The sequence below is a fragment of the Leptidea sinapis genome, chromosome 43 (assembly GCF_905404315.1).
Source record: "Leptidea sinapis chromosome 43, ilLepSina1.1, whole genome shotgun sequence".
NCBI classification, from domain to species: Eukaryota; Metazoa; Arthropoda; class Insecta; order Lepidoptera; family Pieridae; genus Leptidea; species Leptidea sinapis.
The window spans coordinates 6,480,358-6,497,352 of NC_066307.1; the positions used below are offsets into that span (position 1 = coordinate 6,480,358).

General features: G+C 37.9%; 1 protein-coding gene across 2 annotated transcripts in view; it reads left to right on the forward strand.

Annotated features, from left to right (window-relative positions):
- Positions 1-15,791, forward strand: part of LOC126976996 (zinc finger protein jing homolog) — a 193,770-nt gene extending 177,979 nt beyond the window's left edge. For both annotated transcript variants that reach the window (XM_050825625.1, XM_050825626.1), the window contains exons 2-6: positions 1,153-4,000; positions 4,591-4,770; positions 5,726-5,867; positions 7,604-7,814; positions 11,473-15,791. In XM_050825625.1, the coding sequence (XP_050681582.1) occupies positions 1,153-4,000; positions 4,591-4,770; positions 5,726-5,867; positions 7,604-7,814; positions 11,473-11,866 (3,775 nt within the window). In that variant the 3' untranslated portion in view covers positions 11,867-15,791. The remainder of the gene's footprint in view (positions 1-1,152; positions 4,001-4,590; positions 4,771-5,725; positions 5,868-7,603; positions 7,815-11,472) is intronic.
- Positions 15,792-16,995: the final 1,204 nt, after the last annotated feature.

Below are 16,995 nucleotides of genomic sequence, written 5' to 3' on the forward strand. Positions count from 1 at the left end.
TCCCGCTCTCCCCTTCACTCCCGGCAATAGTTACACTTGGTAACACGCACGTCACGTGAGCATACTACAGTTTTATATAACGTTGTGTATAATACATAACTCTCTAGAGCTTAGGATGAACTAATTACAAGTCATGGTATTATATTGGTTGTAATATGAACGAGCACAGCACGAGTTTTGTTATACCGTAAAATGAAGGTTGAAGATCTCCATATTTTTCCAATATTTATAATCTCAAAATAAATGTGTATCGGTTCAATGTTCTGTGAGAGACCACAGTATAAAGAACTGTGTTGCACTGGTTACGCTCACACAAACGTAAGATCATACATGTTGTAATGTTATGTGATGTGTAGTAGCGAGTGTAGAGACAATGAAGAGTGACCGCACGGAGCGGGTAGTTGTCGGGACTCGGGCGGGCGGTCAGTGTCGCAGCGTATCTCGTTGCGTCACCGACTTACCGCCGCGGCACTGGCTGCATCGGAGCTGCGACCCGCGACCGACAGGGCAATGCACCTTGCCGCCTCCTACTATTTTTAACTACGAATTACTAGTGCCGTCTCGCTCGCCCAACTAGTCGTTCCTACATCGTGTCTTATCGATTGCGACCATTCAACAGCTGACACTCATTAGTTCGATGCTTCCTGACACTTTGAATTGAAAAGTTTCGTATAGGTTCGACAGTAACTTTGTCTTATACAAGTATATGACACAGTTCAGATCATATAATAATTCCATGATGTATGATGGTGACACATCTATAGTAGGTATACTGACTTGCTCCCAAAACAATTAAACTATAAGTACTTACTTTTTTTTAAATAAAATACGTGTTAAAGGATTAAAACAGGGATTATTGTAAGTGTATTTTAACTAACTAGGTTTAAGCGTTAAAGTTACACTTGTATTATTATTTATTTAATGCGACGTGACCTTTGCAGGATCATGTTTTCAGGAGAACTAAATGTAAAAAGATATTTAAAATTAAGTTACACGCGTTTTAATCATAAAAAAATATTTCTTAATATAAAGGTTTAATACTCGCGTTAATCAAGGGAAATGCTACTATAAGTGTTACATCACCTGAGTTTGTTAGAGTATTGTTACTCCTTTTGTCGGATTTTGTGTCTAATAGTAAGTTGTTCGTTACAGTGGGGTGGCCGTGCTGAGTGGGCCCGAGAGCAGCGGCTGCAGCAGCAGTGACATCACCGAGCCGCGCTCGCCTCGCAGCCCCGAGTCGGGCTGCAGCGCCGGCGAGGACAGCTCGGGCGCGCGCATGCCGCCGTGGGCCAGCGAGCCGGCGGCCCCCGCGCCCCCGGCTGCCCCCGCCTCCCCTGCCTCCCCCGCGTCCCCCGCGGTCCACGCCGGCCCCGCGCCGCGCCGCCTCGCCGCTCAACCCGCGCCCGTGCGCCGGCCCTGCCACCCGCCCCATCGCCGCATCACGCAATACTTCAACCATAAGATGAAACCGCAGAACAATCTCAAGCGAGATTCCAGCAATGCCATTCACAATGATGACCCAAAAAAGAAGTGCTTACCTAAGAACGGTGTTACACAAGATCTTGAAAAATATATATCATACTTATCACAAACACTCAGTCCAAAAGTATTGCTTGATGTAAACAAACAGTCTGAAACAGTGCACAACACGCCGGAGAGCTCTAGTATTTGTGATCTAGCTAATACAGAAATAGATCCTAGCAAAACAACTGCTAATCCGAAAATTGATAGTGTTCTAGAATATTGTAGGCCTAAAGAATGTAAATATCAGTCAATGAACGGATTCGTAGAAGTAAGACAGCTAAATGAAAAGCAAAACAATGACAGTCATAGTGGAATATTGAATGGACTGATTGAGAATAAGAAAAATGAGCGTAACAATAAGATTAATATGTCGGAATCATCCGCCAAAGTAACTTCAAGCTTTCAGAATCAAAACATGACCATCTCACAACCTAATAAAGTAGAAATATCAACGTCAAGTGACATGTTTGGTGTTCGTATAGCACCTGCAACCTCGGCAAAATATCCGGTTAGAAATAAGTTAAATCATAAACAGGATTCAAATATTAATGAAATTGTTAGCTCTACAACTAAGTTAGACAGTAAAATGAATGGAGTTACGCGTGGTTCCAACAACTTAAATCTGGTAAATAAAGCAATCACAAATAAGAAGGATATCACTAAGAAGAATACAACAGCACCAAAGAGGACAAATAGAAAATCATCAGCTTGTATTGCAAATAGCAAGAAATTAACATGGTCAAAAGCTAACAATTTGAAACAAATACAACTACAGAAACAAAATTGTTTAAATACTTTGCCAATATCTTCTGTTAGAAATGTAACTGGAGGAATCAGTACAACCCCAAAGATTACCTTTTCTAATGGTATAAACGGTATAAAGCCGGCATCGATGACGTTAAACAATACTTTAAACACTCTGAAAGTACCTGTTAACAGTTTACAAAATGGCCATTCCATTAATGTCCACCCCTGCAACAACGGGACAGTAACTTCAACAAATTTGCCCACTTTTATGGCAGTACCACATAATGTAATGCTAACCGCTCTTAGAATACCTCAAACTGGTTTAAACCAGCAAGGTAGAATAACACTAAACCAGGGAAATATTACGAATTTGAACCCACAAGGTAATATTCAAGCACTGAATCAACAGGCTAATCTAGGAGCAATCAGTCAACGTACAAACATAGCATTTAGCAGACAGGGTGTCAATGTGACAAGTCCGACGAAATTAAATGGACAGTTTGTATTTCCATTTGTACAAAATATAAATGGAACTGTAGTTCAAATACCTAACCTTATGGCTAAAATGCCCAATTTCGTACTGCCGCAACCACAACCTTTAACTGCTCAAAGACAAAACCAGCAGGCACAGATACTTATAAACGGTACGTTGCTTAAATTGGCCAATACCGTACCTAATTCGTACCAGGCTGGAAATAAAAATACTCCAGTGGGGACCCAATCAATACCCGTTCTCAACAAAGGATTTACAGGAATACAAACTGTCGGAACGGTAACACAGCCAAAGTCAAATTTCAATATTAACTTAAACCACCCAATGTTGATACCACAACCAGGATTTATTGTCACTTCTGTGCCAAATGTAAAAGAAACCTGGAGTTATTCGACAGTGAATACAGCATGTCTAGCACAATCAATGTATTCAAATCCCATCGTGCAACCTCCCCCGCCGATGCTACCAACATTAAATACCCAAAATTATCATACCAGTAGTATACCAATAGAGCCTGAGAAACCACCCGACAACCCAATACAGGGCACAGATCCCCCAAGCAGCACGGTAAAGGAAATTGAACCTAGCGATATAAAAAGCTCTAAATGTGATATTCCATGGCTGTCTAAAAATGTCAATAATAACATAGTTCCATTAGATTCTAATAAAATCACATCGAGGCCTTTCGCTGAAGTTAGTTCATATAAACTTGAAGATAGTTTTTCCGATAATCTTAGTGAAAGCGTTTATTGTGCGATACCTGAAAGTTCAACACAGGAAAATGTGCCTGAATCGTCAATTAAAGTTGAAGATCTTGGCACAGAAGAGGAAAGCGTATTTACGAAAATCACTGTATTGAAAGACGTGTCTTCGAATGTTGATAGTACTATGATAGAAGCTAATTTCGATGCTTCGACACCAGAATCTTCGGAATCTGGGATAGGAACGGACAAATCGATCGATTCTCCGAGCGATTCGCAAGGAAGCAAAGATTGCGACGAGGACTCTTCGTTACTATCTCTAAGTATTAGCGTAACTTCAGTTGATACGCAAATACAATCAGAAAGTCAAAAAAGTCCAATTCTGAAGCAACCTAAAACCATAAGATTTCCAAGAAAAAATATAACGAAAGGCAATAATCGGCGGACGTTTAATTCGGATACTTCAAATGTGTGCCAGTGGGAAAACTGCAAACAAGAATTTAGTAGTGATACGAATTTATTAGAACATTTGCAGGTTGGTATTTAAAACTTATTACTACTCATTCATTAGGATATATCTTGTATTTAAATATTTCTTTCAAAATAACATATGAAACGTGTTTATAATTATTGGAGAATAGCTTACTATCCATCCCGTAATTGAACAAGTTTAACATGTTTCAGATTTCGCATTTCTGCTTTGTTTTTTATTTTATTATATGACGCGATTATGATATGATTTTGAGAAAGCTCATGGTCGCTCAAAGGGCAATGAAGAGGGCTATGCTCGGAGTTTCCCTGTGAGATCAAATGAGGAATGAGTAGATCCGTGGGAGAACCAAAGTAACCGACATAGTCCAAACGATTGCGAAACTGAAATAGCAGTGGGAAGGGCACATAGTTCGACGGACAGATGGCTGTTGGGGCAGTATAGTCCTCGAATGGTTGTTGTTGGGATATGGTGGTGATCACAAGCGCATCATCCATCGATGACTCACTATAAAATAAGATAATATAAGGAACTTACTCAGCGTCGCTTTCTTCCTATCTCAACTAATCAAGTTTTACAGTCGCTTAGTTTATTGTTATTACGACGCATCTAATTCATAATCATTTTATTTCCAGTCGGTCCACGTGGAAACTCAGGTTGGGAAGGAAAACTACGTGTGTTTATGGGAGCAGTGCAAGGTGCGCGGCAAACCTTCGTGCTCGAGACTGTGGCTGGAGCGGCACACGCTGTCTCACGGCGGCAATAAACCCTTCAAGTGCATCGTGGACGGTTGTGACCGGAGGTTCTCCACTCAGGTACAATTACGTTCTTTGTTTCCATCCCATTATTTTATCAAACAGGACACACATCGCCAAAACGAATCTACAATAACGGAGTGATTTTGTTGAATCATAATTGAATGAGTTATTGTCTACATCGTTTTGACGGTGTGATTGTTGACGTTGTGAGATTGTTAATATACGTCGTGTTTCTCGTTGCGAAGTTATCGGACAGAGCGGTTGGATATTTTTGTAATTTTATTGCTGATTTCTCTAAACGATCTCCTGTTTTCGCTGTTAATCGCAAGAGTGATAATTTCGGATCTGTGAATGTCGGGTTTATTAATGTTTTCTACTTTTGTTAATTTCTTCTTAATTATAGATTTTTGTTGCATAAATAATGAAACCCTACTCGCAGTGTTTGATATATATAACAAAAATCAGTTCTTAAGCAGATTTTGTGCTTCGTTTGAATATTGAATTATTTAAAATTCATGGTTGAAACTGAAATTCAAATGAACTGTTACAAATTTTTTATCTGTTTCAAATATAAATTATATATTATGTTATCCTCTTCATGTCTTCATTAGTATTGTTGTTCGCTATGTATCGTATTGCTGCATTATGTAGATTGGTGTCGTGTTAGAAAAGTACATGGGTTTCAAATTGTAAATTGTGTATGAATTTTCTGTCCTTAGGTTGACGAGGAGTGGATGCGGTACCAGGGATGATTATTATTACTTTTATATTGTATCGTTTATACTTTTTGTTTAATTTTATCCAAGCTACATGATGTGCCCAAACATGAATGGTCGGGAGCATAATACCAAGTATCGTATTAAGATTAAGGACTCACCTAGAAATATAAGCTATTTAACAAGAGTAGTTTCTTAATTGGTTCCTTCGCTGACTCTAAATTGTTTAATAATCAAATATACACAAATAAAGGTTTAAATAAATAAATATCTCAATAAGTGGTGTGTCGTTACAGATATTGTTGGAACGCCACGTGAACAACCATTTTAACGAGACGGCACCATCAAGCGGCAGCAACAGAAAGTCAAGCGAGGGTACCGCCAAGCTGATACGAAGAAACGGAAAGAAACTGCGGTACCGGAGGCAGCCATGGTCTGGTGAGTGCTGTGTGCTTTTGTGATAATAATTGTAAATTTAATGAAATCAATAATCATATATAATAAAAAAGATTGTATGTACGTTCACCTAAAACACGAGATCGGTTAGTCCAATTAAAATGAAACTGCAAACCTTTAAAGAACATAGTAGTATGTTAGTGCGCCAGGCTAGTGGCGGTGGTGGCAGTGTTATCTTTTGGTCGAATTTATTTCGTGAAGCGAAGCGTGCCGGGGACCAGTTGGTTATTAGATAAATCAACAATAACTGTCCCAATAATCGTTTTCGTTAACAGTGACTAATAATATGTATAATAACAAAGCGTCGTTAAAGACAAAAGGTAGATGTTGGAGACATAACTTATACTTATATGAATAATTAAATACTTTTGTTTATGCAAATGAGCGCTCACTGCCTTATGTAATGTAAAATTTTACATTACACTAAAATCACCCAATCGTAAAGGATAATGATAATCATTTATTTCATGTGTATGGTTATATACTAGTTAACAATGTGGTTGGGACATTTGGGGCAAGTGAACTATACCATAAACGGTATTAAGTACTAATTAATTAGTTAAATCACACGTATAACGGATATCAAATGATACTATATATACCGATTAAACTCCCATATATTACTTAAAGTTAATTATCTGGTTATTAGATTCGTAATGACACGTTAATAGTGCACCAGCAGAGGTATTTCTACTGGATTTTACTAAACAATCGTTTGATACACATGCTATGTGTCAATAAATATATTACTAAGATGAACTATTTTACAACGTATGTTTCAATGTGTTCGTTCTTCTTAAGGAATTATATTAATAATTTCTTAGGTAGGACGCTAATTACTTACAAGGCTAAGGCAACCGACAACGGTGCCACTGAACTTCACCTCAACGTACGTAATATTACCGGAATCACGGTAACGTTAGCCGATTCCTAGGACATTCCTATTTTTCATATAAGAAGGGGCAAACGGGCAAGAGGCTCACGGGATTTGGAGGGGTGAGGCAACCGCCCATAGAAACATCAGGTGTCAAGAGATGTGTTGCCAGCCTTTAAGGTGGGAGTACGCTCTTTTCTTGAAGGTCTCTAAGTTGTATCGGTTCGGGAAAATCGCAACCGGTAATTGATTCCACAAAGTGGCTGTGCGAGGCAAGAAATTTCTTGCAAAACTCGCGGTTGTGGAATGCCAGACGTCAACGTGATGCGGGTGGTACTTTGCACGTAATGTCCGATGGTGGAATTCGGCCGCTGGAATCAACCCGAACTGCTCCTCTGGGTACTCCCCGTGATAAAGGCGGTAGAAGATGTAGAGAGAACCCCTATCTCTACGCTGACTTGATGACTGACTTGATCGTCGATGATTCGAGCCGTTATTCGTTGTATGCGGTCAAATGGAAGAAGCTGGTACTGGGGAGCACCCGCCCAGAGGTGAGAAGATGGAGTACCCATGTGAGGCCGAATTTGCGCTTTATATAGTTGCAGGCGGTGTCTTATAGTGAAGTACTGTCTCGCCTTACTGAGTACACCAAGCTTTTAAGAGGCCAGTTTGGCCTTCTCTTCCAAGTGCCTACGGAGACTTTTTAGCGGTCAACACACAAACTTGGCCTCCTTACTTTGCATTAACAGCTACAATCTATATATATATAAAATAGACTCTTAACCTGATAGCGTCACCTCAAATCTGGACACGCAACACTTAGGTTCGTATTTTAACATTCCAGCTCGTATGTTCGACTTCTTCGACTCGGGGATGATGGAAGGTCTCGTGTGGCGACTGTCTCGCTGCACCACCTGGCGACTGGGCGGCGGGTGCCCGCTGCGGGAGCCCCCCGGCCGACACACGCTTACCCTGCACGCGTCACTCACAGCCATGAGGTACAACGCGGCGGACGGCCGCAGGGAGGCACTGCTCACCTACTACCCGCCTCATATGTAAGTACTACTTATGTTTCTTATTTTTATAAACAATTCGTTAAGTCACATCGTTCTTTATTTGTGTAATAAAATTATTTTTCTAAGCTCTTTTGGGTGAAATTATTTGTAAAGGTTGACATGTACACAAGATGACACCTTCCATAAAACTGTTTGATCCAAATATGATATATGAGCAGTTCCCTAATCCAACGCAATACCTACTTATAATTATCACATTATAGACCATTCGGTACCTACTCAAAAATATTGCTTAACATATGCTGTACAGCATTGAGCTGGCAATACCAAACGAATAGACTATACCTAGTCTTGCCATAAATACTGAAACAAATAAAAAAAACCTATTGCAAATAACATTTATTACTGTTACAGTGTGTTAGTTTAATATATAAATATAAAACAATTTAAAAAAGCGAATTGGTCTCCATTGGCTGCAATACAGTCCTTTAAACGTCGAGGCCAGGCATTAATAGAAGCACGCACTCTATACATGGGAACATTCTTATGATAGTGCCCACGTTGAACTCTGTCAACTAATTGGGAAGCCTTCTTAGAGCATTGAGCATAAATGCGGTCATTTAAAATGTTGATCAATTGAAAAAATTTCACATCCGTAAACAATTTTTTTTTAATCACCCCACTTAATTTTAATATCGCAAAATATTGTACAATGTATTGGCTCCAAAATGAGAAAAACTCAATGTACAATCATATAAAAATGACAGTTTCCAAATTCAAATGTAATACTTTGTTTATTTTTAATTGTAACAGTATTTATGGCCAGACTAAGTATTAGTAGGTACAGTGTAATCTCTATATTATAATTTATGTTATAATTTTTGCTTTGACAAAGTTGGTAGTCTGGCTAAAATAATAAATATCATATTATAATATATAATGGTTTAAATGAAATACTTTTTTTTTCAATTTTTCAATTAACATCGTGATAAACTGAATATATAATATATAAGTGCCTACACTTAATTATCATAAGCTTATATAATAACCCCCTTATTCATAATGGTCCGCTAACTTTAAACAGCCGCTAAGGTGTTGTTTCTCATTCTGACTTAGGTCAATAGAAGAAGACAGAGTGAGAATTAGCAATGCTTTAAGTTAGCAGACTATTATGAATAACGGGGTAAGCGTTTGCATAACATTAAAAAGATTTTGATTTAAATTAATAGACAAGTTACAGTTTTCGATGATCGTAGACAAGTCCATGATCATCCGAAATTATTGTATTTCTTTAAGCCATAGATCGCACTCTAATCTAATATATATTTTCAGGTAAGAATTAATTTTATTCAATAACTGAAAGTATCGCGGAGCCCTTTATAAAAATAGAAACGAAATAACCGCGTTGAACCTGTGTGATATAATAAGAAATATATTAGAAGTAATAGCTTAAGCATTAAGGAATTAAATATTAATATATATTCCCTCGTGTTTGCAGCATATTTCCAGTATATTTTGTATTTATATCATAATGAGTCAGGTAATGTCGAGGTGGGTTCCAGTGTCTCACAGCTGTACTGTCTGTATATATCTGTCATACATACAGGACCTCAGTTTTAATCTTATACAATATAACGTAGTTTTGCACGTTGTAAGTGTCTCGACGCTTTTCTTGTTTATCATTTATATCATTGCTTGGGATCTCATTTTTTTATTATTACTTATTAAATTTAACTCATGGTTTTGTAACTCATACGTGGACTTATTTAATATCAAGGTTCTGGTTACTAATAAAATACCAAAAAGATTGGAAACATTTCAGTTATAAAATGACATCAGATTAATTTTCTGTTATTGAAAATTAAATCGATTGATTGATGACAATATATACAATGTTAAATTAAATATGACTTTTTTATTTATCTAAACATTATTAAAACATATTTTTAGTTTAATTAAATAGGATATGATAATATCCTGAGCCTGATAATATGCTAAAAGTTATATTCAAGTTCAGGCTTTTTTATATTTGTTGTGTCAAACATAGTTTTAATAAATTTGTTATGTTTTTTAAAGTGATAACCCTCACTTCTAAAATTTTAATGAGCAATTATTTGGCGATTATGGAAGGGCTCTTAAGAAATTCATCTTATTTATTTGTTTATCGCTTTCATTAACACCTTTATTGCATTTCCAACTACCTTGGCATGATAGATTAATTTATTTTTATGGCCACACGGAAAGTATACATGATTAAGTTGCTAGCATCCTTTAACACCTTTAAAATACACTTCTATTTATTTCAAACCCCATTTGAATTATTTCTGTACTAGAACCGTATTTCTCTCTCGTAAGTCTCTTCCGTAGGTTATTTGATTGCAATCGTTTCCAGGAAATTTATTTAAAATAATTAACATTTGATTATAAAAAAGTCAAAACATTTTACTATTGATTGCAATAGGCTTACGCAATAGACCGACTGAGCAATGCTGTTGCTAGCAACTTAGGGTTGCGTGCCCACTCATACGTACTCACTGTATATAGGTTGGACCAATAATTGTATTCGTATATTTTGAAAAACGTGCTACTCCTGCACACACAACAGGGTATTGGACCTCAAATATAGCTCATTCTGAGGTTATTATGTAGCCGTAGCACTGAAGCTAGAACTTTTGTTGGATGAGAATTTCTAGAACGGTAAAAGAAGCTTAAAACTTATATGAAAGTGTGATCGACCCACCGTCCGTCTTGTCCGCTGGGAAACTGTTTTACGTTTTAAATAGTTCTACCAACAGTATAAGATTGGCTTAATTCAAATTGTAGACATCGAAACTTGTCCATGCTTTATAACAGTCTTTCATTGAGCCGTGATAAGATCAACTTATAGTTTCTGATAGTGCTGGACGTAGACACTAGACAGGTCATAGAAAATTTCTGAATGACTGGGATTATCGGTTTACTTTAGTGATTGTTTGGTACGTGTTGTTAATTAGATCAAATAAAATTTGTCCCTTTTGAGTCAATAATACAATGCAAAACACAGCGATAATCATTGGCACCACATTTGGCTAAGTTATCTAGCTGTCGCGACTTGGAATTTTAAAGTGATTGCTTTGTTAGATGCGTTGAGCTCTTTATATAGTGAGAACTGAATGAGAGTGATCGGTCACGCTATGCTCATCGTGAGTCATAATATCAGCTCGCTAGTTCAGCGTATTTATAGTATCTCGTATTATTGATATAGCGAGGAGTTTATGCTTTCATGAAGTTTTCACTTCTGTCGTGTGAGGCACAAAGTCCATTGAAGAAAAAAATTATGATACGCTGGACTGTATGTGTTCTTCAAAATACTGCGTATTTCTTTTTTGTACATTTCAAATATTAGAGGAGTATTAGTCCACCCTGTATTTAAGAAGTAGCGGCTTCAGCATTGTGATCAGTTCACCTTAGCTCGTGCTGGGATCGTTGTATTGTAGTAGACGCTTGCGTCGCATGGTTAGCTCACTATATCGCCGGGCTTGCAACCTACTCAACTGCAAACACTTACGTCAAGTACATTGATATAATCTGATATGAAATATAATTTGATATTAAGAGCGGAAACTACTCGAGGGTAGTTTTAAATCATGAAGGTGTTTGCAGTCACATTCTGTGTGGCGATATATCTGCGTGTAATAATAACTCGTTTAAATTTCAGAATCGAAGACGAGTGGGTGCCCGTGGAGAAGGTGAAACTTATCAAAAGGGTGGAGTTAGCTCAGCTCCCGGTCCAAGCCAAAGTGTTGCTGTACGACCAGTTCTGCAGCTCGTACAGGAGGACGCCGAGCCCGCCTCCCGTTAGGAAGACCCCACCGGCGCCCGCGCAGCCCTCTCGAGTGCTGCCGCTGAGACAGTGCACCTCGTCGCGCCTCCTCAACAAACTGATAGCGGAACAGAAGAGTTTGGACCTCAAGAACGGCTGCACCGCGACTAACCTGCCGATGACCTACGTGGAAGATGACAAGGGCGATCGAAAGGAAGTGAGCGGCGCCAAGAAACGAAAACTCGGGCGCAGACACGGCGGCAACGCGTTCTGTCCGAGCGGTCGATAAGTTAGTACCGGGAACTGCACCTCGCTGAGACAGATGTTGATTCTCCGGCGCGCGGGACGACGGTATCACATTTAGAGACAATTTTCGCCAAAGATTCGTCGACTACCCGCATTACGGCCGTAAAAAATAACCACAAGACTGATGCATACTTTTATATAATATCGAACGCGATGAGTCGTAACGCGTTCGGACGCGTTTACATGTAAATAGTTAGGAAATGTATAAAAAATGTCGATAGTTGCGCACTCGACGCGCACGAGTAATGTTAAGCTAGGTTAAGATCGTAGCGACCAGCGACACGGAGCACTGCCAACTGTATATAGTAGTAATGTAATAGTGACTGACCGCAATGTCGATAGCTCGCTTAGTCGATGTTTGTCCCGACCCGCGTCTCGACAGCTTTCGCTTAACGGTGCCAATTAGATTAGTCGAAGTAGTGTCGATGCGTGATCATAGTTCCCTCGTCTCGTCACCAAGTGCCTATTATTAGCACGAATACGGATCTACCATAGCAGTGTTCAATTATCGTATTTTATAGCGGATTAGTGATATCCAATCAGCGTCGTCGATGTATCGATAGTGCGACGACGTTATAAGAATAAACAGCTGTCCGAATCACTGCCATTACACGCGATGTGTTAACGAAATACAAGTATTAGCAATAAATTAATTGTGATAAGACTTAAATATATAGTCGCGCACAAGTTTATAAATGATTTTATACGACCATTGTTACAGTAACTCGAACATATTATACTCACTGAAGACATTTTGAAACGTATAGTATCGATAAGCAATCTAGTTACGTTAACGAAAGTGAATTAAATATATTAATATGTTTTATTTTGTAGTTCGGTGATAGCGTGTTGTCCGGTTATATTGAGTGCATTTTGTACTTTTGTACTGAGTGAGTGAGATGTGTTGTGTATTGTGACCGCTGTGCTATCTACTGCGACTCTATCATATATCTGAGAATATGTGTTGGATCAGGGAAATTATATAACATTAACTTACAACCAAGCATTCACTACCGTCATAATATAATACTATGTATCTACCTATTTTTTAATGATTGTTATAAAATAATCATTATTTTAATTTGTATTTTGTAATTCGCAATAGTGATATATTGCCGCGGTATGAATTAACATTTAACACGATAAGTTCTGTCAGTTGGTACATGACTCAAGGGAAACTTTGGTTACCATATCATATCATACCATATGTGTGGATTATGATGAAGTGGCATTGATAGCATTGCGTAACGGTTAATATGTCCAAAAGATCACTCGTTTTATATACAGATATTGTTCCGGAATGCCTTTTTAGCAATAAGATGTAATCCTTCGAGATACAGTTGAAATTATAGTGTGATCGAGACTAGAATTGCAACAACATTTATTGTAAAACCAAACAAAACAATAATAAAATGATATTACAAAGAAACCTCCCAAGGGGGTAGTATTAGATGTGGTAAATCTTATCCCATGATGATATCATATTTAGAGAAAGCATATTATTTAGAGATATAAACTGTTATTAAATTAAAAGGACTCAGTCACTCGGTGAATGTCGTTACAATTGTAATCTCGATCGCAGCCATGTTGTGTTCCGTACTCACGCGATCTCTGTGCTATTTGATAGTTAGCGAAGTGTGATAATATATCGTTAGAGCAATAGTGTGGATTGTGAGCCCGGGCTTAGCCGACCCTGACCAACACTCTTGAACATTCGATTATAATGGTAAAAAGTAATATTGATAACACTACACATACCATAGATGCATGGCAATGTCGGTTGCCCCGGGCGACAAGATTCGATGGTCAAAACTGTATGGAGAGTGACTCGTTTGTGAACGCGACTAGTACGCGACGTTTGTGCATACCCAAAGATGTGTAACGCCTGTCGGACATTACGTGACTTTATTTGATGCACCTATCTATATATTTTGTACTGTGTGCTGGGAGTTATCACAAGTATTGATAATCAGTTTTTTTTCATAATAAAACTATCTCTTTTAAAATCAATAAGAAGTTTATTGGTTTGTTTGATTGTTTATTTGAGTTGTTTGTAATTGTTTATATCCCATATCATTGGTCTGATATATGACCGGTATTGTTAAATTATTTTCTACAGATAAAGAATTATTCGTGGTCACTCGGGATTCTATCTTATCACTTAGATTGACATGTAAGAAGTTGAAGAAGGTCGTGTAATGTTCGCAGCAGGCTAGGAAATTGTAAATTAGTCAAAGTTGGTGCCTGATTGGTGATGGTGTGAGCAGCAGAGGGCTGGCGGTAGTTGTAATGTAATTACTTCCAATGTACTGATTTTATTTTCTTAACAAAATTGTAGTGTAATTATTATAACGAAACAGCACTGAACGGTAGTGCCATATTCAATATTGGCTCGGCTTTATTGTAATTAGTCAAATACGACACCAAAATTTGAAAGACAAAATTAAATGATTTGTGGACTTGATTGTTGATCTCAGAGTCGTGTCGCCGACGTGCGCACTGTGCGGTGCGGGTGTGGCGACACGGTACCGTCGCAGGCAAACTCTTTCTGGAGTTTAGTAGTCGTTAAGTTTCGGTTTAAGATTATTTAAATTAACATCTGCCTAAGTAAACTTAATTTCAATTTGGAGTTTTGAGGTCTGTGAATAGATAAAATTGATTTTCGTCTGTAGTTAAATTTTTATTTCATTTTTATCGCTCAATTTGATTTTAGAATGTTGATGTTTATATCGCGAGACGATTTGTGGCCTATCAACGCGCTGGAGTACAAACATTATTTGCAATACTTATTATATTTACGGTACGGAAGCAATGTGGAGTTGAGATATTTTCTATAATGTAGACGAAGAGTAATATTTTGTATTCGTCAAATTTAGCTGAGTAATAAATTGTAATGAGTGCGGATAGGATATATTTTTATCACTGCCACAATAGTTGTAGAAGTGCGAACGATATGAGAGTGAATGTGCGGGCAGAAGGCCGAGGCTCACCAGAATACTTAGTTGCTGTAAGTACTTTATGTCTGACGAACAAACCTGCGGAGAACAAATGTTACGGTTTACGTTTTAATTCAATAGTGACGTAATTAATATTGTTTGGAGTTGGGAATGTATTGGCGTGAAACACATTACGACTGCCGCGTGAAGGTCGGGGTCGGAACTAGATGGCGCCACATTGGCATTTCGAGATTGTAGTAAAAATTGGTAGGAAAATTTATTGGTCACGCTTTATTGTATATAATTGTATTTATTGAATGGAGCAGAAGTAATTTGATTCGCGCCAGTGTTTGGAGCGAGGTCGGCAGCGCGCTCGGGGAATATGTTAGGTTACTCAGGGCATTTGAAACTCTAACATCATGTCTGTTGAAAATAATTGAAGTATTGGGACTCGGATTGAAATGCTCCTGTATGGTACGGCAAGTTCCCCGAATGCGTCGCTGAACACGGGTAGAGTAGTAGCGTATGTTGTCTTTCAGCATGTTTCCTATATTATGCGTTTATTATATGAATGTTCTCCTTTATTGTAAATGTTTGAGGCGCGCACAGTGTCCGGGGCTAGCTGTCAGCTGTCAGGCTACACTTGACAAGTGACAGTTGACAAATGGCAGCTGACAGCTCCCCGGCAGTGTGCACTTATATTCAATTTGTAGATATTTAATTATATTATATAGTATAATGCGTTGTCTTATTTTTGCTTGAAGCCGTGGTGAGATCCGAAATTTGATTATAATCTACCTCAATTAATTTATCACATGTTTGGGCATAGTAGTGGATGTTGCGTTTGTCTCTGAACAAAAGAAATTTAAATATTGGTCGTAGAGTTCTTATGTTATTACTTTATAATAATTACGGTTTGTCCACGTCACAAGTACGGTCTCTTATATTAAATACATATTGTATGATTGATTATCTCGTGTTTTATTCTCATTATTTTGCTGTCATTGGGACGAGCTTGTCTCAATGATTGGTAGAATTAGTTGGCACATAACAAGATTTTCTATATTTTCACAAGAATATTTATACGTCTAGATAGTCTCTTTCTATTAGACAACCGATAAAAACAGGCCAGCGGGCCAACCATTGCGATTCAATTGACGACCTAAAATGAACTTATTTGCTATTTAGTACCACGACGTCATTAGAGCGATCCAATTTAGGTTGACGTCAAATGAAGTCGAAAATTGAATCGCAACTGTTTCAGTTCATTCATTCGTACCATGAGGTAATATTTATAGTTTGAGTAAGAGAGACAGACTTATGCAACGACTGTACACCGTCATCTCTTTCTCACACCGCGGACCACAGACAAAACTGCTTTCGTTCATTCTTCCATAAGCGATTTAAACGTCATTCAGTTATAGACACTTCATGGAAAGAATCTTTGCGATTCAGTTTAGGTACTTAAACTGAATCGGTATTAAAGGTATCGAAATTGAATCGCTAATTAAAAGTTGATAAAAAAAGGTAGGCCTTCAGGTAAAACGTAAGACGTATTCTCTATAAGAATAACACGAAAGTAGACTTTTTCGTGACGTCTTTTATAACGCAAATATTTGAAATAAAATAAAGACTGGTAAACTTCTTATCGTAAAACTTTTAAAGAAAGTATTTTCAGATACAATAACTATTATTATCACAAATGGAAAGAACGTTACATGTCGCTTACATAATTATTGGAAAGATATTTAAACATAGACAAAGACTTGACTTTTTGGATCGTTTTATAATAAAATTAATGATTTTAGAAATAAGTTACAAAGACTCATAACGTTAGTTGTAAATATGTGAGTTACATTATAATTTTACATTAATAATTAAAATAAAAACTATTATATATATTATATTATAACATCACGGCCATCATCCCACCCCAGATGGTGGTAGTTGTAAATATAATTTGCAATCAAGTCCTCTTGCTTCTCCAAAGATACCGCACCAAGGACACCACCACGCTCCTGGCGTGCCAGGGACCGCATCTCGCACTCATTGTTGCATAAATGAGTGTTCCCTTATAACCTAAACACATGATCGGATTTTGTACGGCCGAACTATCGGATGTAGTCCGGCAGCGGACCATATTCGATGGTATGTCGCATTGTCCATCGCACAAAAT